We start from the raw sequence: 21,385 nt of genomic DNA, 5'->3' as shown, positions 1-21,385 counted from the left end.
AATATCTTCATCAGTGCCGTAGACAGTGGGATTGAGTGCACTCTCAGCAGGTTTGCAGATGACGCCAAGCTGAGTGGTGCAGTTAATTCACTTGAGGGAAGGGATGCCATCCAGAGGGACCTTGACAGGCTTGAGGAATGGGCCCCTGCGAACCTCATGAGGTTCAACAAGGCCAAGTGCAAGGTCCTGCAGCTGGGTTGGGGCAACCCCCAGTATCAGTACAGACTGGGGGATGAAGGGATTGAGAGCAGCCCTACAGAGGACTTGGGGGTACTGGTGGATGAAAAACTGGACATGAGCCAACAATGGGCGCTCACAGCCCAGAAAGCCAACCGTATCCTGGGCTGCATCAAAAGAAGCGTGGCCAGCGGGTCGAGGGAGGTGATTCTGCCCCTCTACTCTGCTCTCCTGAGACCCCACCTGGAGTTACTGCATCCAGCTCTGGGGTCCTCAGCACAGGAAAGACATGGACCTGATGGAGCAGGTCCAGAGGAGGGCCACAAAAATGATCAGAGGGATGGAACACCTCTCCTATGAGGACAGGCTGAGAGAGCTGGGGTTGTTCAGCCTGGAGGAGAGAAGGCTCAGGGGAGACCTTATTGCGGCCTTTCAATACTTAAAGGGGGCTTATAAGAAAGATGGATAAATGCTTTTCACCAGGGCCTGTAGTGACAGAACAAGGGGTAACAATTTTAATCTGAAAGAGGGTCGATTTAGTGTTTGTTGGTGACACAAAGTTTGAAGGGATGACAGGAATAACAGAGAAGTGTTGTTCTGTCCATCCCCCCTCAGAAGAAGGTGGACTGGTATTGTACAAACGAGAAAAAAGAGAGAGAAAAGACTGGAAAGAGCTTAAATGTTTGTCTCTGCAACCACAGCCTTTGGAAATAACCACCAGTGAAATAGTTGGGCCTTTTGTGTTCCAGAGGCTTCTCTGTGAAACCAGAGGAAGGCCTGGAGGCCTCCTGATGCAGGCCCGCGCCCTGCACCCAGCCCCACTGGCATGAGCCTCTCATTCCCCTTAACACTGAGGGACGTGCGGGTCCCAGGCCCTGGGCTGGTGGTCTGAACACGCTGGGCCTGATGCAGCCCCTCCAGCTGAACTGCCAGGCTCTGAAAAGGCTTTTGTCCGGCGGCAGTGAGGAATTTTGCGCAAGTTGTGATTCACGACGACTGCGCACCGGTGTCGGGATGCTGACTGGGTCTGGGTTCGGCCTGTTGCCCACTGCTTACCACGGGCCAGCACCAGCCGCAGGCACAGTGCATGGCCGGCCCCTGGAGACTTCTCTGTCCTGGGGCAGTGGGGCGGTGTGAGGAAGGGCAGCCGAAACCTTCTGAAAGCCACCCGAGGGCTCTGGGAGGGGTCCCTGTGCAGGCCACGCATGTCTGTGAAGAGGGAGCCCATGTGGTGTGCGCTTGTGGGCATTGCGCACACAGGGGTGCGCTGGCAACGAACAAGGCACGCATGTTTTGCTTACCTGCCCCTAAGACCCAGCTTTTAGGACATTATTTGAAGACTTTGGTGTCAGCATCCAACCCAACACACTTAATTCTCCTTTTTTTCTTTTTCTTTTCTTACGTCACTGACTCCCTTTATATGCTCGTGGACATAGACCTGCCAGTTTGCGTGCACAACTGACCCCGTCCCATCCCCCGGGATCACTGGCGTCAGTCCCGCAGCACCGTGTCGGGGCTTCCCCCTCTTGCAGGACCCGCTGTGTCCAGACCTGCCACGTGGCTCTGGGACTGCACCCTGCTGGGGTCCCCTACCCCAGTGCCGCCCACCCTGACACCCCGGCTGTGGCTGGGCACTGTGTCCCCAGCTCCAGTGCATAAGCCATGAGGACCCTGCAGTTAGCCACAACATTCAGCGAGAAACTGTAAGCAGCTATTCTTCAGCAAACGAGTAACAAAACACCCTGTTACTGTATCAGTCTTCATTTGAGCAAAATAGAAGAAATTGCAAAAGCAGCTGTAACAGGCAGCAAGTTTTAAATTTTGGAGAATTGTTGACATTTCTTGTCAAGTCAGCATCAGCAGCTGGGGAAATGCATAATTCCTACCAAAGCAGCTGAGGTCTCAGACTCTGTGCAGGCTGAACAAGAAAGGCAAGGGAGAAGAGGTGCTAGAAAAGGGCAAGTAATTTAAGGCCACAGAGACATATAAAATAAATGAAAAATATGCTAGTAAGGCACCCTTTGGAATAGATATTTTTAACCGGGTTTCATATTACTAATTTCTGGTAACATGCATTGAGTCTCTCCTAGACTATTAATGATGGTGAAATGAATTCTTCTATACTCTCTCAAATCCTGACTTAATTTTTTCATGCTTTACAGCACAGGTGCAACAGATGTATCCTGTTATTTTTAATCAGTTTGGAAAACAAACATAACACTCACCGCATAATTTTAAATGAGCAATATTGTATTTTGATACAAGGGATGTGCTATCTGTCTGGATAACATTTAACTATATAAATGGTAGTCATTAATTCTCTTTAAATTAAGCTAAAACATGCAGATGGTCCTTGGAGATCTATGCTAGCAGCTACTTAGTGGAGAGTGGTAAGAATTGAAAAAAACATCTGAGGAAAAATATATTTATCCTTAGAAAACTGGCAGTATGGATGTATAAAATTAACCTCTCTGTTCTGTGAATAGCTTCATCCAAAATAACCATCCCAACAATCAAATTACTTTTAAGAAGGCATAAGTTCTGGAGAAGTTGTGCTAAGAATGAGGTATGACTTTTGGAGACCAGAAGTGGTGTTGTATGGAAGATCTGGCATTCCGGTCCTCCAAAACAATTAGCTTCAGATACTGAATCTGATTGATAATATTCAGAAATTATTCTTTCCATTTACCTATTCTAGCCAGAGTAAAAATACCATAAGAGTGTCATTGCAGATGGTAGATTTTTAAGGAATCAAGAACTTTCTCAAATAATATCTGAGGGAAGTGCTTCTACCACATGCCCTGAGATCTTCTTCCTCTAGGTGGTTCCAGAGTACCTCCAATGGAAGCATTTCCTAAATATTTATTTCAGGTTTTTAAAATTTAATTACACTTTGGGGAGCTCAACACTGCTGTGACTTAAGGCACTGAAACTACCTGCTCACTTGGAAGTACCCTCCTAGGCTGTAGACCAAACCATTCCTCCTCAGGAGAAGTCACTGCACATTTGCTGAGTTTTGTATCAGACAAGTATCACTGAATTTACAAATTTCTGTGAAGATGCACTAACTGGTTTTTACAGGTGGAAACGGTGAATTTCAGGGACTGCTTCCTTTCCGCAAGCCAAAGGAATCACCACAGAGCCTGGTAGTTCAGCCAGTAGTTCAGCTCCGGCCTTTACCATTTCAAAGCCCTGTGTTGTCCCTGTCAGACGTTCCCTGATTTAGGTGTCAGGATCAATAACAGGAAAAAAAAAATCTCCATAGTGGAGGCATGAAATTGCAGCTTCAAGCTGGTGACTAATACCAGTCAGTGTAAGAACTGCAGCACAAATGGAATGCTTGAGCAGATGCAAGACTAATGCACAGCAGTATTGCTTACCTGTAGAAGCGGGATAGTTGTACCGGTGCTCTCCTGCAGCCTGCTTGCTTAAAATGCATTAAGGAGCCTTGAACTGTATTTCTAGAAAAGGAGTTATCTCATACCTATTATGATTTGGGAGGACTGACTTTGTTTTTATAGGAGTGAAATCTAATTATATCTTTTTTCTTTTCCATTTTAGAATACAGCTAATGCAGTATGTAATTTATGGTATTGCATCATTTTTCTTCTTATATGGAATAATCCTTTTGGCAGAAGGTTTTTATACAACAAGTGCTGTGAAGGAGCTGCATGGAGAGTTCAAAACGACAGCCTGTGGCCGCTGCATCAGTGGAATGGTGAGTAGCGTCAGAAATGGGAACAGTAGTCTTCGCTTGCTAAAACCTGTTGGGCTCAGTTTGACTCCTGTGTTTTTGAACAACAATATATTGCTGCCTTCTTTGTTTAACTCCCTATGGGTGGTCAGAGTCAATCCCTGTTGCTGGTCCTTCTTTGAACTTTGAAGATGCTTGGTCAAATCCAAATTCTGCAGATGGACTGTCGGGGTGCTGCTGTGGCCTCCCCTGTCATAAAGCTGAACCCACTGGTCTAAACTAAGTTGATGGAGACTGCTAATTTTAAAATACTCAATGCGAGACAAAATGCAATTTGTGCTTTTAAACATGGAGCACACTAGTGATGTTTAAAGGCAGACTGTAAAATGGCTGTGGTTTGCAGAGCTATTTAAATAACAAACTGTAATGCCTCTGGCTTCCATAGTCAGTTCTGCTTGAGGATGTCTGGATCCTTCAGACAAACAATAATGAATGAAGCTTCGCAACATCTTTGCACTTGAATCAAGTATTGCTGATTTGCTTTTGCAGATGGCAAAAGGCATACAGATACAATAGTGAGTCTCTTTAGCAAAGCTGAAACACTTAAAGCCTTAAAGTTACATGCCATCTTCCCTTCAGTATACTTCTGTATTAGAACAAAATTTTAAACAAAGTTTAACTAAAAATAAAACTTCAGATTCTCACCCACGTTGCTCCCTAGGGCGCACTCTGCAAGAACAGAAACGTAACTATGTTTCTGAGACAGGATTTCAAAGCTGTTTCTGAAAATCTGAATTCAAAGCTTGTAGTTATGGAGGAAGCTAAGCAGTGTGACAGATCGCCCATGGGAAAGTGTGGGTGAAAAGAGAAGAGGCTTTTGATGTGATTGTTGCATTTTAATATACAATCTATATCCTGTACTTAAAAAATATGTACTTTCAGCTGGTTAAATACAAGGGAGATGCATGTTTATTTTCAAGAGGGTTAACAATTTTCCACTGTGCTGTTGGATACTTATTGAATTTTTCAAGAGCTAATAAAAATAAGACATCCGATCATTTTCCAGTTAAGCAGCTACTCGCTTGCTCTTTTTCTAGCAAGTATGGTCTTCACTGAGGAGCAAAATTAGATCTAAAGCAGTATTTTCCAAAGATTCAAAATACAGCAGAAACATACACATATGTGCATCTCATTAGTGCAGACAATTGCTTGTGCAGTTGAGTAGTTGCAGGCGCGTGATTGTCAGCTGCTTATACAAATACCAGTGTGACACATGGAAATATGACATAAAAATGTGGTTTCATGTTTGCCCATGTTTGTCCACACAATGAAAGAGAGAATGTAGCAGCTGAGTAATGGCTTGGAGATCTGGTGAGACACACCAGTGTTTAGTGGTGACAGTCATGGTGTAAAAATGCCTGTATGCTGCTGAGTAGTGGTAGAGCTGCTTAAAACACCAGGGTTAGAACAAGGTTTGCGAGAAGATATAATACCTTAACAGACTAGTGGCTGCAGCTGGGTATGGACAACAAGCTTTTGGACATACAGTGATTTTTTTTTTTTGCCTCTTCAATGAAGAGCTCCTCTACTTCTTCCTCCGTTACGTTACCAAGTGAGGTCCTGAAAGGCAGTCCCTTCCATCTTGCATAAGGTTATTACAGAAGACAGACTTCCAGCTTGCCTAAATTATTTGCGTTGGCTGTGGTAATGCAGAATAGCCATTTCCCACAGTTACTGCATTAAATGTGAGTGTGTTTTTTCCTGGCTATTTTAGGAGTTAAAGGCTGGGTACTTCCTCATGTGCACACTTCCACATACACCTACGCAAACCCACGTTTTACGTATGGTGTATCTATAGAAATCCTTTAAACTGGTCCACTTGGTCCTTACCAAAATCCAAAGAGAGAATTCTCAATTCTCGCATAAAGCATACAGGTCTGGTGTATGGCACTATCTAATATGAAATAGGGTATTTCAGTTCAGTTGTGTATAAATTAAAGGCTAGCTGGGTTTTTTATGGGCCTTAGTTTTGCAAGCACTTCCACCTCCCCCCACGCACCACCTTTGTGACTGTAAAACCTAACCAATTGCTCAACCTCTGCTGTAACGTTTGCAGCGTTGTTCAGCGCATCTGGACAACAACCTATGAGGATGCGAACTTCCGCCACTGCAGCATTGGTTCAGTCCGTCAGTTCTGGGTCAGGCTGAGACAACCTCCCCCCTCAGAGTCTTTCCCATCCTTGCTGGTCTTCGCTGGCACACAAGTTTCCAGTGAGATAGTACAGCATCGGTGCTTTACTGGAAGTAAAGCCTTTCCAGTCCACCTACAGTTAAATAACAGTGAAAAGGGAACACAGAAGATGTAACAGCATTCCCCCACTTTCCAAGTAGGATCCAAATCCTAGTCTCACCAGGAGGAGGGAGCTAGGAACCGATGCCAGAGCTTCACCATAAAACTTAGAAGAAGAGGGAAAAGGGAAGAGGTCCAGTGGGAGGGGGAAGCTGGAGATTTACAAAGCAATGAGTGCCATACCTTATAATCTTAGGAAAGAAAATGCACATAATAGTTTTTTTTTTAAAAAGGGCAAACCCAAACCAGCAGATTTTGATGGAAAATCCATGATTCTCTAAGGTGAAGTAACTAATTTTCTTCTTGGCAGTGTGTATTAGTCAATTGAATCTTTCTGATCTGCTGTAGCGGTTGTGGTATGTTTTCAAAAACAGGTATTCTCAAATGTTACATTCAAAATTGATTTCAATAAATCAGGGAGTACGGGGGAGCTCTGTGAACATCGATTCATGCTATTGTTTTGATTTGCAAGTTGTATAGAAATGCTAGTATGTTACAGTTAATTAAAAAAACTCCTGAAATTGATTTTTGTTGGAATTTTATTGGTTTTAGCCTACAACCAGCATCCCTGCTTAGCTGAGAATCTTGAGAAATGAATAGACTGTTCTTTCAGGAGGTCAAGCTGTTCACTGAAGCAGGCTGATGAAAAAGGAAATGTCTGAATTACTTTCTCAGTAGCGCTTAAACTACCAAAGTATTTGCAAGCAACAAGAATACTGATTTTATTTGTGCTTGGAAATCAAATGTTTTATTACTTGATTTCTCGAAAGTATGCTTAAAGATTATTTTGAAGCATTTTTAAGGAAAATTCAAGTATTCTTTTCAAAGAATAAATGTGAAGTGCGTGTGTTTTCTCTGTCCAGTTTGTTTTCCTCACCTATGTGCTTGGAGTGGCCTGGCTTGGGGTCTTTGGCTTCTCTGCTGTGCCTGTCTTTATGTTCTATAACATATGGTCAACTTGCGAAGTCATCAAATCTCTTCAGACAAATGTGACAGTTCCAGGGGACCAGATCTGCGTGGATATCAGGCAATACGGTACTTATTTTAATCCTGATTAAATGCTTTATCCTTTCTCCTTGGTCTGTCTTCAGTAGTTTTGTCTCAGCCTTATCAAATGAACCAAATGCAAAAGCGTCTTGTATCTCTGAATGTGCTATTACTTTTCTAATTAATTCAGATTACACTGATCTCTTTCCAGATGCAATCAATTTAACTGAACTGGCAAGTCATTTCTCTAAAATGATTTCCTAGTGGTTTCCAATACTATAATATCAGGTTTAAAAATAGATCAGCCTCAAAATAAACTGCTTAGAAACAGCGCTGAGAAATAGATAGCCAGATTCTGGTTTTTGAACCCGTATGCATATATTCTTTCCTTTTGAAAAGCGGTTTTTACATTTAAATATGAAGTTAACACGTCAGCTTCGCTCTAACAATTACTTTCAGTTAAAAGACCAAAAACCTGCAGTGAAGAGTCTGCCTTAACTATTAATGAATTAATACTGCTTTCTGATGACACGAAGAAATCCGAGGGCGGTGCAGATAGCAGAGGAGTGGGACAGTAGCTTAAAATAGGGTCAGGCTTTTCAAGTAGTTCATTCCTTAAGGTGAATTTTTCCTGAAGTTAATCTTTTCAGCTTCCCTTGTGCAGAAGAGCTTTTGTCACCATTACTTTTGGCTTCATTTTAGCTAGCATTTTCTAGGAATGTTTCTTTCTTTGGACTAAGTCATTTAAAGCTGACAAAACGGACACAGAGTTGAAAAAGTAAGAAAGCTTGGTTTTGCTTTCCTATCTGGGCTGTAAGTCCAGTAGGAGAAGATAAGATACGCTAATTTTAAAAGCAAGAAGTCCCAATTCAGTTAGATGTTTGCATCCTATTTTAGCAACTGACAGCAAGAGGCTGGGAAGACATTTTCTTCAGCAGCAAAGCTTAGGAGTGCAGGGAGAAGGATGTGCTCTTCCACCTTTCTGCTTCTCCTGGTTGTTTCGCAGCTGTACGAGCGCCGTGTAGGGCTGTGCTGTTCCTCTGATCAGTAAAATCTTTTGGGTTTCAATGAGTGATGGGAGAGAGCAGCTCCTTAACGGGCAACTTGTGCCACTGAACTGTCCTCGCATTTTTGGGTGGAAGCAGTAGCTAAAAGGCTTCAAGTGTATATTGCAGTTGCAGAGAAGCAGCTGGCTTTAAAGTAAATCCTATAAAATCTTTTTGAAAGCCATACCATCCTGAGATAATTTCAATGACCTGGCCCTTACAGAGTTGCTAATTCCAACAAGCTGAGTTTGAAATGCAAGTTGTATGGGGGAGACAGACTGGTTTTCTCCTGTTTCAAATGGCTTTTGCTTAAGCTTGACATCTGTTATGGGCCTAAAGTTTAGGTTATTTTAAACCTTCTAGATCCTGTCTACTTTTCAGATTTTCAGTTGTGTGAGAAAAGTAATTGGGAGTACGTGAGGTGCGGCAGACTGAATTTTCTTGTAGCAGTGTTCACTTAATGCTTTTCTACCTACTGGAACTAAACCAGAAAAAAATCCTTCTGTAATTCTTCCCTCTAGCTCCATATTCACACTCTTCTACAGTAGTTACTTGTTTAAGTAGAACTTAATCTAGTTAGTAAGTGCTATCGTGAAAGGTGCCAAGTACCTCTGAGATGCAGATTATCCCTTTCAATGCAGAGTGGGGGAGTAGGCAGTATGTCACTGGACCTGAAGTGCAAAAACCCAACCAACCATTTGGCTGCCATATGGGAAAACCACATCCGAGAACATGCCTTGGCAGCAAGCCTCGGTATAAGGAGAAAGCACAACTTGAGTGAGTCGTTTTAATTCCTCCCACCAACTCAAGGCTGTACTGGTCAACGCGTGGATGCCCAGAATGGGAACACAACTGGCAAGTGGGTGGAAAAGATGAGAGAAGAACAGAAAGCGTGTGTTGATTGCTAAAATTAGTGGTTTCTTTTGCTGTGGTATTTCAGGTATTATCCCTTGGAATGCTGTACCTGGCAAAGCCTGTGGCCCGATTTTAGAGAACATCTGCAACACGAATGAGGTACAGAAACGTAACCTGTGTGCAGCTTTTGCTTACAAGTCACTTGGGCACCGTGTAATAAATAACTTGAAAGTTTTTGAAGAAAACTAATACTAACAGTATAAAGAGATTGATTTAAACACAACACTGGAATTATTCTGTTAGGTCATCCAAAAAGTGAAAATTATTTCAGAACTTTTTATTTTCTAAAGCTTTGAATACCTTGCTACGAAGATGGTTTTATTATCCTTATTCTCTAGAACAGTTGAAATGTATTTTATACTATCCTCAATTACTTCAATGTTTTTAACATGTTTTTTCTCTAGTTCTACATGTCTTATCACCTGTTCATTGTGGCTTGTGCTGGAGCTGGTGCCACTGTCATAGCATTGGTGGGTAGTATTTTTTGTTGTTTTATTGTGTAACATGTTCCTTTCAGGCTTAAGATGCTTTAAGATTAAATTTTGTGTATCTTAAGAATAGTGATACTAAACATGAAGGAGGGCAAGCTGTAATCGCCATTATTTGCTGCTACGGTTTGGTCATTACAGGTCAGCCGGTCCCAAATTTTTGCTTTAAGAAGTCATCTTAACCCACCTCCCCCGACCTTAGAATAAAATTCTTTGCATGTCCTTTGAAAATCATACTTCTACCCACTATTTCTATTTTTATGTCCACTATTTCTTTTCATTTTCGTAGTTATTTGATCAGTCGCTTGTAACCTCTTGGGTTTTTTTGTCTGGACGCAGGCAGTTTGACTAGTCCAACTCTGCAATGCCAATTCCAGGTGGCAGTTGGAAAAAGGGACGTTAAGAAGATGACTTGCTTCCTATGTCTTAACGCTTCCTCTAGCTGCCAGCTTCTAACCTCCTGTCAGCCAAATCCAGGTGTAACAGGCACTATTTGTTGACGAAATAGCCTTAGCTCTGTATGTAGGTTATCCTCTCCGGATAAATGGCAAGTTATTTATCTTGCATCTTCACCCTGGAAGAAGCTCAGAATAACGTCTGTTGTAAAAGTGTCGACAGTAGCCCAAGTGGGCTTGAGCCGTCACCTCGTTGTATCTTACTCTCCTGTATTTTGTTCTCTTCCACCAGCTGATCTACATGATGGCTACTACATATAACTATGCTGTTTTGAAGTTTAAGAGTCGGGAAGATTGCTGCACTAAATTCTAAATTGTATAAGCCCAGTAAAGAGCTGCATTGCGTAGCTTGAAATACCACTGACACCCTAGGCTAAAAGTCTAGCTTTCTGAATTTTGTTACAGTAATTGTAAATAGCTTCAGTAAGCATCATTAGCTTATCAGATTAATAAAATGACTTCTTGTATATGAACTATGATGTGGATGAGATCTGGCTATTTTTTCATGTCGAGAGGATTCAGTTACTGTAGGGGTGTTTATAAAGCATCCTTCTGAAGATGGGATGTTTCCACTTCAAGTCTCCATTTCCTTTCTAACAGTCATCTCTCAAACAAATACTGGAACAGTTCAGGGTCAGAATTATTAATTTATTCTTCATCCTGAACACCAAATACAACCCCCCGAGCATACAAAATATGTATGATACAAAAGAAAAGGAATAGTACAGTAGTGCCAGTCTCTTTCGGCAGAAATCAGAAGCCCGGGTATTATGAATTAGTTGGCTTGTATTTCCAGTGCACGGATTATAAAGTTGATTATTTTCTTTTACTTCATTTTTAAGTAATTGCCAAATCACGCTCTCTCTGGAAGGAAATACATCCTTGTATTAGCTCTGCGTAAAACAATCGCATTCTTTCTTTCGGACCCTGAACTAGTAAGAAACAGCTGCATCAATAGCTTCTGTTCTTGTATGGCTTGCACTTCAGTAACTGATTTCTCAGTAGCCAGATCTCAAAACTGTAAGTACGACTGCACGGGAAGCAAAACCATGCATAGATCATAGAGACCTTTTTACACTGTTGGGTTTAAAAAAAAGGAGAAGTGAATCAGTGTTTTCAGATGTAGATTTTTTGCATGAAGTATGGTGAAAAGAAGTTGGGAAGAGATGAATGCACAAACTAGAAAAAAATCCATGCAACAATAATAATAATAATAATAAAAAAAAAAGAACCAGTTGCTATATATGATACAAAACTCTTCACCTGAGGTTGGACAATGGAAGTTTAAAATGTAGTTACAAAAATATACAATTAAGACTTCTTAACCCAGAGATTGCATGCTTTTGCTTAGTTTTGGACTCATGTTTTGTTGTCTAATTTTTCAATATGTTAATGTAGCCTTGTTCATGTCAATAAAACTGTTTACAGTTTCAGGCTTTTTCCAGGGGGAGGGTGGAGTTCTCATCTGCGTGTTGGGGGAAAAGACTTGCCAGGATCTGGGCTTGGATATGCATAAACACCACAACCTTAGAAAGCAGTTCTTCTGAGCACCTCGTAGTTTACAGATTACATATATTGCCACGTACCAAACTTTTTTCCTGCTTCCCCCCATTCTGCATTTTAATTGACCCGTACAACTCTGTAGCTCATTTTATTACTGTTATACTAACTTTCTCTAAATTGTGAATAACCAACTGAAATATTAGCATGCCAAATTCTAGAGATCTTTGAAAATAGCCTCTGTGCTTGTTTTAATAACAGAATGCTTATTAACGTAGAATAACTTTTTGTTTTGGTCGTTATTTTAAAGAGCGTCTATTAATCTAACTAGCAGCTTGCTTTGCCTTTTGACATGCTCACTAGCCATCATGCTCACCCTTCTCTTCCAGATCCACTTCCTCATGATACTGTCTTCTAACTGGGCCTACTTAAAGGATGCAAGCAAAATGCAGGCCTACCAAGATATCAAAGCAAAAGAAGAGCAGGAGCTTCAGGATATCCAGTCTCGGTCAAAAGAGCAACTCAATTCTTACACATAAATGTTTGCCACAGAAATTCAGCAGAAGAATTCTGTAGCTCTGACAAATCAACAAATAGCTGCTCTGCAGTACAGATGTGTGTCTACCAAACAAAATTAGAGAGAAGTGCAAAAGCTTCACATTCCAGCTCCTGGAACACTTTCATAGGGAAATCTTCCCGCGGGTAATCTTCCATCCTTTCATACAGAGAATGGAGGTTTTATTCCAGGCATTTTAAAAGGCAACACTTCACAATAAGTGACCAAATTATTCTTCTTCGAGACTTTTGGTATTTAATATTTGACATGCTCTACAGCATGATGTCCTGCACAAAACCGTGGCAGGTGCTCCAAACCAGCAGGCAGTAGATCTCTGTACAGACCTTAGGCAAAGGCACGTGTACGCCGTGTGATTTAGTATCTCGATTTATATACCAAATGAAACTGCGGCCGGCTAGGATTTCTGACAGCTCGTGCTTACGTGACAGCACGGCTGCAGCAGTTCCTAAGTTGCAACAGGGCCGTCTTTGAACACTCTTGACGTGGGCCACAGGAACAGCACTCCGCTTTTGTGCCACACTTTTTTATGAAGCAGTCATGCTCCTGTGCTTACACGAGTGTTGAGCAGATGTCCCAAGTTTTAATCTTTTTATTAACTATTTAATGGAATGTAGATCCCCGGATCTGGATAATGATCCCCTTCTTTGAAAATAAATGTCAGCTTTGCCTTAATATTTATTTTCTATAAATGTCTTAGCATTTATATAGTGGCAGGAGACCATTATCCTACATTTTAAGTAAGTGACAAGTGTTACCTTATTAAAATGACACTGATCTGACTATTCCAAATGAGCGGATGAGAAAGTTTGCAGAGTTTTACACGAACAATAAAAACTACAGCCATAAAACAGAATACAGGATGTCCACCTTTCTCTATCTTGGTGCTTAGCAAATTTATAGTCAGTGCTTATGTGTTTTCCTTTTTACAAATTAATTAGCACATTAAGAAAACGTGGTGTTCAGAAAAAAACAAACAAACAAACTGGTGCCATTTTAAAGTCATTTCCCATAGAAGTCTGCCTTCTAATTAATGTTTTTTTCAGAAGCATTCAGTGATATCTTGAGTATTAGTGATGGTATATTTGGTGTTTGTTCTATATGATATATATATATATAAATGTTGGGGGGAAAAAGTAAAATACATCAGTCATTTGAAAAGATTAAATATTCAAGTCATACCCATGTTAAGCTGACGTGTGGTTTGATAGTTTTGACTGTTTGCTGAATATAAATCAAAGGAAGCACAAATTTCTTCAAGTCAGTATTAAGAGAAAAGGCATTTTGGGGGGTCTTAACTTCAAATATGATTTTTTTTTGTTAAATATTGAAGTCTAATTTGACAGTTTCAAAAAAGGGGCAAAGTTGATCAATGTAGAGCAAATATGACAAAATAGCCTAGTGTATGTTCTTACCTGTTGCATGAAGGAGACATTTCTACAGCAATGCAGGTGATGTTCTAGCCCAGTGTTTGCATAAGGGTAATAATGGAGGCAGTGTCTTAAAGCCTAATTCTTTTCTAATTCAGTGTAGCTATTACTGGGAGTTTTTGAAGTTTTGTTTAAGTAGTCTAATATTTTTATGTAAAGAGCATTAAATTTTGCTATGTATAAATTTTTGTAACCTAACAGTGAATCAATATTTTCTATCAGTGCCAAGGGCTTCCTGTAGTTACATCCAAGTGTTAAAATAAATATTTGTAGATAATAGACAACACTTGTGTATGCTTATTTGAAAACAGACCTACAGCTGCTCCATACTAGTGCATCTCTGTGCTTTACGTCTCTACCTGAAGTTAAACGCGTTTTGTTCAGTAGTATCGAGCCATTTGCTCCTGTACTGGGAAGGGATGCCCTGTAGGTGTACGCTTCAGCATGGTAAGTCAGTCAGCGAGTGTCTCTAGCATGAAGTACTGGTAGTTGTTCCAGGCCAGCATAACGCAACAAGCACTATCCGTCCCATTCCGGACATCAAACAGGAGAAGTCTCTCGGAAATGTAAATGCCAGCACTGCTGCAAGACCAAATTAAGCAGCATGTAAAATCAGATGAGCCACCAAATCGCATTTTAGCTTGATTTCTAACAGCAAAGTTTACTTCTGTCATGTTTTTGGTACATCGTGTTTCAAGATCCAATAAATTCAAGACAGAGCTTTGTTTTTTGCCCCTAAATTCTGTCAAACTTGGCTTCATTTTCTTGTAGTTAGGTCAAGATAAGCAGCCTCAAATGCAGTGCAAGTTGTAATATATGCTGCCACCCAAAATTACTTCATTGATAAAAAAATACTGTATTTTATACTGTAAATAAAGTTTAATGATCTTGCCTATAATCTACCTACAAAATACAAAGCTTAAATAAAGACGAGTTAAATAGCATTTTTATTTGAATCTCTCCATTCTGGGCTGGTTAATACCAAGAAGGTAACACACGAGAGAAGGCTGCTTTTAAAAGTGTTTGCTTCCCCTGCCAGAGCAGTAAAAGGGGCATGTCAGCTTGGGTCTGTCATGCTCAGCGCTCTGAAACCACGCAAGCCAAGGGTCTCCACGGGACACCTTCAAAAACGTGTGATGGTGACTGAATTTTTTGTTACCTGCACACTGTTACTTTGACCTACAGTTTGTAACAGTTGGAGGGGAAGGGGATGGGGGGGCAGGGAGCACCACTTGAAAAGCTGACAAAGTGTACAGGAATTCAGTGCCAAAGCCAATCTACCTGAACATACTGATTAATTTCTTTGCACTGCTTTGTCCTGTCTCTCACCCCACTCAAGGGCCTCCTTCTGGATTAATAACAGAAGTCAATGACTGAAGTGATAAGACGGCTCAAAATCAGCTTTATTAATTTATAATTATACAGCCTGCAATCTTGGTGCCTAACATTTATTACAACTTTTTACAGGCAGAAAGCAGATTTAAAAACATTTTTATTGTAAAAATAATAATACTACTACTAAAAATCAGTAGCTACTGTTCACCAGAAGTTTTCATCCACGTCTCCATGAGAAAGGCCTGCAGCGCTGTATTAAGGATAGGAGGGAAAGAAAGTGGTATGAGTCCAAAGTAGTTTCTTACCTTAAATCTTAAATAAAAAAACCTTTCTTTTTAAAACAAGTGAAGAGACCGGCTACGCTGCAGTTCTCTTGCTGTTTCAGTGAACTGAAGGAAATAAGCAAACCTTTAAGGGTGAGGATTTGGGCCTTCATGAACAGAAAGCCATCTCATAGCTATCAAAAAGCAGTACCATCGATCCACTACTTTTGTAGTGCTTACCCAGCGAAGAGAACACTATACAGGTACCAATTCAGGAGCACCAGGGTAGGGTCTGGTATGTAAAACAGCACTTTAAAGGCACAGATAATACTAAATCATTACTATGGTTATGGTGAGCATTTAAATTTTTTTTAACTACTCCCTATTTTTTGCTTATATATATTTTCAATTCTACATCTTCAAATAAACTGAAAGATTTGATAGAGGGTTGTTGGGGTTTTTTTCCTCTCAAGCAACTGAAAACTACATATCCTTCTTTACTGATGTCCAGAGAGACCCAGAGGAAATGCCTTAGCTGTGGTAACTCAGTGCAGGCAGCCAAAATCTCTGAAAAAAGTGTGTGAACTAGTTTAGTTAGTTTGTTAAAAGTCCATGACGCTACCGATAAATCAAAGCTAGATTCAATGCTAACAGACTATCTGCAAGGTGCAGCGTGGGCAAACCTTCACAGGGTCATTACCCAAGAAGAATCCCTCATATTTCAGCTCACTGTGAAGGAACTGAGATGTTGCTCAGTCACAGATAAAAAGTTTAATTGCCATAGCTATTGAAACAGATCATTGAATGTAGTTGCCAGATCGGAATTCCATACGGGGCATAACTTGCCTGTGTAAGAACTGGAAGGATCCTCAGTCTTTCCAACACATTTGCTTTTGAGTACTAGTTTATTTTGCTTTTGAAGGAGGCAGATGTCTCTTAACCATAATTCATACTATAACTATTTATTAATATGGACTAATAGAAGTGATTAATAGTAATACATGAGCCTTACCTGTCATCCTTTTCACTAGATGATATAACTCCCTCTGTAAGTGATACTTCTCCTACTTCTTCTTTTTTGGAATCCTGGCAACCAAGAGGAAAATACACTTTCTGTAACTGGTTCTTAAGTCAAGGTTTCAGTGACTCTAATGATAGTATCTGTATTTTAAGGCACCTAACTGAAAATAAAAATCTTCTGAAGGAGCCACCCTATTTCTACAAATGCTACATTGCATCTAGAATAATGACGCTTTGGAAAATCAGGTTTGGATCATGTCTGAACAAAAGTATGCTGCGTTCCTTCATCAGTGATGTTCACCCATGTACGTACCTGTTCGTTAAGGTCAAATTTTCCATTTTGCGAGAATAAATTCTGTCAGTTGGGTTAGTGGAACACAAACTGACCTGTGTAGATTCAAACTGTATTTAAACACAGTTTAAACTAAAAATTGAGGACATCATTTAAATTTAAATACTGTCCTAGTACCTAAAAAACAAACGAACTAACAAACCCCCTCCCACAGGATACCAGAACAAAAACCCTTATAGAAGAAAGTTTTCAGGTTTTTTTTTCTTTTGAATCAACACATTTTTGCAGTACAAACCCAAACACTCGTCCCTGCAGGTTGTTACATAAAGCTTCTGAATGAAGAAAAAAAAAAAAAAAAAGAAAGAAAAAATGAGAACATTGTTTTCATCCTAAGCATACTTAGCAAGACACAACTTTAGTCAATAATATTTTTGGGACCCAGTTTTGAGAATAATCACCTTGTTTGCCAGTTCCTGCTCTCTGCTCTGCTGAATTATTCTCATGTATTTTTCTAATGGATTTGGAGTAGGATCCTTTACATTCTCTTCAGCATTAGAATTACTGTTTTCAGATTTTACTCCCTCCTTTTCTTCATCTATTTTCATTGAGTCTTGGATCCACTTTAAGACACAAAATCAAAATTAAATACTGATCAGCTCAAGAAAAACACCTTTATACATAAATACCTGCACTACATGCAGGATTTCACGTTAACCTCAGTAAAACCAGTCTAAACAGCATTAAACTTGTTACATGCAGTTCAAGATGAAATGTTATTGCTTCAATTCAAAAAGTGGCATTCAAGAAATCCCAGTCTAACCCCGTGTGGATGTCTGAGATGCTGTGAGGCCTGAGGCTTCTCTGTATGACATCTACATGTGAACTGAAGAAGATGAGCTGACACAGGTGTGCAAGTTTCTTGAAGGGCCTGGTTTGCTGGTGTGAAGGGTAGCATAAGCGTGTCTGATCAGTACCGCTACACTGAGGCAAATAAACCAAGGTTTAAGGGTAGGAAGAGGAAGATGAAATGGGAGGGAGCAAAGAAGTTTTATACGGGTTCTAGAAGTCCAGAACACTACTTCAACACATGCTACATCAGCTCAAAGGGATTTAAGCAAACTCCTTAAGGTCTCCTTATAACTTCTACTTCCAACAAAGTACCCTAGATACCCTGATACAGGCTAATGAACCAATGAACGTTAACATGTTCTGGTGTGGTCCCACCAGCAGCGGTCCAGACCAGAAAGACAGCGAATGTATAGCTTGTTCCAATAGCCTGGTGACAGCTGCCTTCTAAGTTCTGGCCATAAAACTGTAGCTTCCAGTTACATGAAGCATGGAAGAAAAAGCATCTGTTTCCAGTGTAAAAGTTACTTGGCATAAGGAGAAACTAGCGAGACTCTTTGGTTAGTCACACAAGTACATAAAAGAACTTAGCCTCTACTACTTCCACTTAAAGAATAAAATCTATTTTTAACCAAGTAACACACAGAGCAATCCTAAAATACATGGCACTACAAGGCTGCATTACTGTCAGAAATTAAAATACTAAATCATCACCTCTTTGTTAAGCTTTTCCGCTTCTTTTTGCTCTCTTTCCAAAGCTTCCTGTTGTTCTCCCCTTTCTTCTCTTGCTTTCCTTTCTTCTAAGTTTTTCTCAACTTCTCTATTCTGTTCTTCAATCTGTCTTTGATCCAGCATCGCTGCGAAAAATTATTTCAACATCTGTGATTTGATTTATGCAGTTCAGTAATCTACTACATAGATTAGTATTAGAGTACAGCATACTGTAGTATGTTCCTACAGTAGCATGCAAATAACAGGTTCCTGTTATACAGGTTCCTGTATAACATTAATAGTAAATGAAAAACAACTGGATATATTGTTTATACATATACCAAAGTTATTCTTAGGTAGCTGGTACTATTTCTTCCCACCTCTAAACATTGTTAGTCTGATATATGACTCACTAAGAGTTAAACAGTAGAGCCAAATTAGAGGCCAGAGAGTTCACAAATCTCTCTATGCACTTCTCATTCCTATCATGGACTTTCTCATTAAATCCCTGCTATCCTAAAGTTCATGTTGCTGTATTCTTGCCCTCTCTGCAATATGGTTGGATACAATTCTTTATATTTATAAAGCAAAGTACTTAAAAAACCTTTGAAAATTATTGCAGGACACACTGCTGATGTGACCAGTACATTTAAAAAGCTATGTAAGTAGAACAGTATTCAGATAGTAATTAGCTGGGCAAACTATATACTGGAAATTGTTAGAAGCTAGAAAACTCTTCTCTAAATAAAAATAATCATAATGCTTCTATCTAGAACAATTAGAAAAGCGGCACATGCTGCACTGAAACCATCCTCATCTACGCAAAGAATTAAAACAGCATTGTGACAATACAGTTTGCGAACAGTCAAGAAAAATGAAAAAAATCCAGACAAGCAGTACATAAAATACTTTAAACAAAACAAAACCTTTCAAGTCTTATTTCTATCAAGAACAGAAATAATATTTAATAATTATCCTAAAGAGAAAAGAAAAAAACAAAATCATCTCTCCAGAAGCTGGACAGGGGGGTGGGACGGGTGGCAAAAGTGTTTAAATTAAAAACAAATTTAACCAAAACCAGGGTGCCAAAGTCATCCTCATACAGTAAAGCAGAAAACACTCCTTCCTCTTTATCACATAATTAGCACTTTTGGAAAAATTTTTCAGTCACGCCAGCGTACATACCTACAGAATGTTACATATTTGGCTTTTTGTTTTATACATTTGACATTTAAAAAGGGTATTCGCTTTTGTTGCTGAGCTGAGAACTCACTTAAGTCCTGCGGTGAAGTGGCTGCTGCTGGCACAGTGGCTGTGACATGGTTTCCATTGACGATGTTCCCAGATGGATGCAAGGCATCACTTTCACACTGCTCTGGAATGTCCCCCTGATCTGGAGAAAAAATTTGAACAATGGCTTCATTATTTTGTAATTACAATAGTGGAGCACAGCAATGGACACAAAGTGTGGGAATGGCTGAAATAGAACTCATAAATATCAGCACTAATTGAGCATTTTCCCTTCAACTTGACCACTTCCCTGAGGATTAAGAATTATCATAGGCTGTACTTGCTTCTTTAATTACAGAATTGTTAGTTTTGAAATTAGCTATTGGAACACATCTGTTTACAAAGCCAAAACAGATTAATGAATAAATATACAACAGAAAACTAAAATGTTTTCATTTCTTTGCATAATCAAGACAGAGGTCACAGAAAAATTACATGTCCAAGCTTAGCTCATCCTTTCTATGCACATAAAACAACCTTTAATTATTTGATCACATACTATTTATTTATTAGGATCCTTGCCACCTTCAGCACACAGGATGGATACTGCTAACTCAGATATTCTACATTCTATTTTCTTCTCCCTGCACAATGTGGCTCTGAATTTACAAAAACACAATTACTGTACTTCCTCTGTGATCATTGCTATGATACTCAACTGCTTCTTAATTATTTATTTGCAAAGTATGCAGACTGCTATTATCTCAATTTTATGGGAGAAAGCAAGAAGAGATAAGAAGTCAGATGTAGCCATTATCTCCAGGGAGCCAACCTGAAATACACAGGACCATTCTTCCAAGCATTTAGTGTAACATAGTACAGATACCTTATGTATCTCCTTAAGTTTTGGGTAAAGGTTTAGAAAACACCAATTTCCCATCCTTCAGATATTATAAAGGTTTCAAGCATTTTTCTTTTCCATGTTATAATAAAACTGAAATATTTTGCACGAAGGAAAACAAGACACCCAAACCTATCAGCCTCTCTCTCAGAATGGTCTGAATCTCTTTAAATTAAAATTCTTTTAAAGGAATTATAGATGAAAGCATCACAGAAAATTTCTGCCAAACTGTCGGTCTAGCTAAGTTATGAGAATGTTTTCAGTTTCTTACAAAAGCAACAGGAAGTCCTACCAGCTTCACCTAGGAAAGTAAATTCTATATATGTTTTACATAAGACCAAAATAATGGGCTATCACACTCAAAATCTATTCTGTTTTTTTGCTCTCTCTTTAACTGTAGATTTAAATTATCAGGTTATCAACAACAACGTTATTTCCATATGAGGCATCTGTATGTTCCAAGGTATGTAATATTTAAATACTCAAAAAATTCTTTTCACAAATAGGTTCCTGATAAATATTACATCTAACTTCTAAAGGTCTGCTAACCACACAAACAAACAAAAAACACCAAACCCAAAACAATATAGTACAAAACATCTTGACATTAACCATTCTGCAAAGGGAAAAAAGGTAACGCTCTTTGTACACCTTCACTCCTTTATGTAAGGGTGGACAGCAAGAGATGCATTATTTCCTTAAGACAAGCACATCAACTAAAAGCAATTACTGCAACAGAAATTCCAATCTTTTCTTGCTAGAGCTCACTCACAGTAGGATTAAAAGGCTTCCACATTTTCTGGTATCTCCTTCACTCCACTGTTTTTTTTTCCTACTCTTACCAACTTCTTCCTTCATTATATCTTATTCTACATTTACTTCTTAGATTTTACATTCTTATTCCCCCCCAATTCCTCCTGGGTTACCTTCTCCCCTTTTTAGCCATTCTGATTTCCTTCTACATACTGAGATTGTCTTTTGATGCAGTCTGACACAACTAAAGTACTGTTGATTGAGAAAGCGTCAGCATATGCAAACTATTAAAGTTATTCTTTTGACTACCACATGTCACTAAATGATACAGTGGTAACTTATTTGGGCACAGCATCTACTCAGGCCTAATTGCCAAGAAAACGCCAGTCTGTTCTCTTATGTGATAAAAGTGAAATAT

The 21,385-nt window shown here is 39.6% G+C and overlaps 2 protein-coding genes across 9 annotated transcripts in view; one reads left to right on the top strand and one right to left on the bottom strand.

Annotated features, from left to right (window-relative positions):
* Positions 1-12,792, top strand: part of GPM6B (glycoprotein M6B) — a 110,257-nt gene extending 97,465 nt beyond the window's left edge. For 4 of the 6 annotated variants that reach the window (XM_050891572.1, XM_050891548.1, XM_050891564.1 and 1 more), the window contains 5 exons: positions 3,739-3,895; positions 7,085-7,256; positions 9,195-9,268; positions 9,574-9,639; positions 12,002-12,792. In XM_050891572.1, the coding sequence (XP_050747529.1) occupies positions 3,739-3,895; positions 7,085-7,256; positions 9,195-9,268; positions 9,574-9,639; positions 12,002-12,151 (619 nt within the window). In that variant the 3' untranslated portion in view covers positions 12,152-12,792. Of the gene's footprint in view, positions 1-3,738; positions 3,896-7,084; positions 7,257-9,194; positions 9,269-9,573; positions 9,640-10,344 lie in introns of all 6 variants that reach the window. The other 2 variants (XM_050891581.1, XM_050891556.1) reach the window with 1 other exon arrangement.
* Positions 12,793-15,002: 2,210 nt separating this feature from the next.
* Positions 15,003-21,385, bottom strand: part of OFD1 (OFD1 centriole and centriolar satellite protein) — a 36,310-nt gene continuing 29,927 nt past the window's right edge. For 2 of the 3 annotated variants that reach the window (XM_050891455.1, XM_050891472.1), the window contains 5 exons: positions 19,357-19,476; positions 18,087-18,229; positions 16,985-17,146; positions 16,227-16,300; positions 15,003-15,201 (listed from right to left, as the gene is read on the bottom strand). In XM_050891455.1, the coding sequence (XP_050747412.1) occupies positions 15,156-15,201; positions 16,227-16,300; positions 16,985-17,146; positions 18,087-18,229; positions 19,357-19,476 (545 nt within the window). In that variant the 3' untranslated portion in view covers positions 15,003-15,155. Of the gene's footprint in view, positions 15,202-16,226; positions 16,301-16,821; positions 16,859-16,984; positions 17,147-18,086; positions 18,230-19,356; positions 19,477-21,385 lie in introns of all 3 variants that reach the window. The other variant, XM_050891464.1, reaches the window with a different exon arrangement.

Source organism: Gymnogyps californianus, chromosome 1, assembly GCF_018139145.2.
Source record: "Gymnogyps californianus isolate 813 chromosome 1, ASM1813914v2, whole genome shotgun sequence".
In the NCBI taxonomy this organism is placed as follows: Eukaryota; Metazoa; Chordata; class Aves; order Accipitriformes; family Cathartidae; genus Gymnogyps; species Gymnogyps californianus.
Note: the sequence above shows the minus strand (reverse complement) of the source record. Positions and strands in the feature narration are given on the sequence as shown.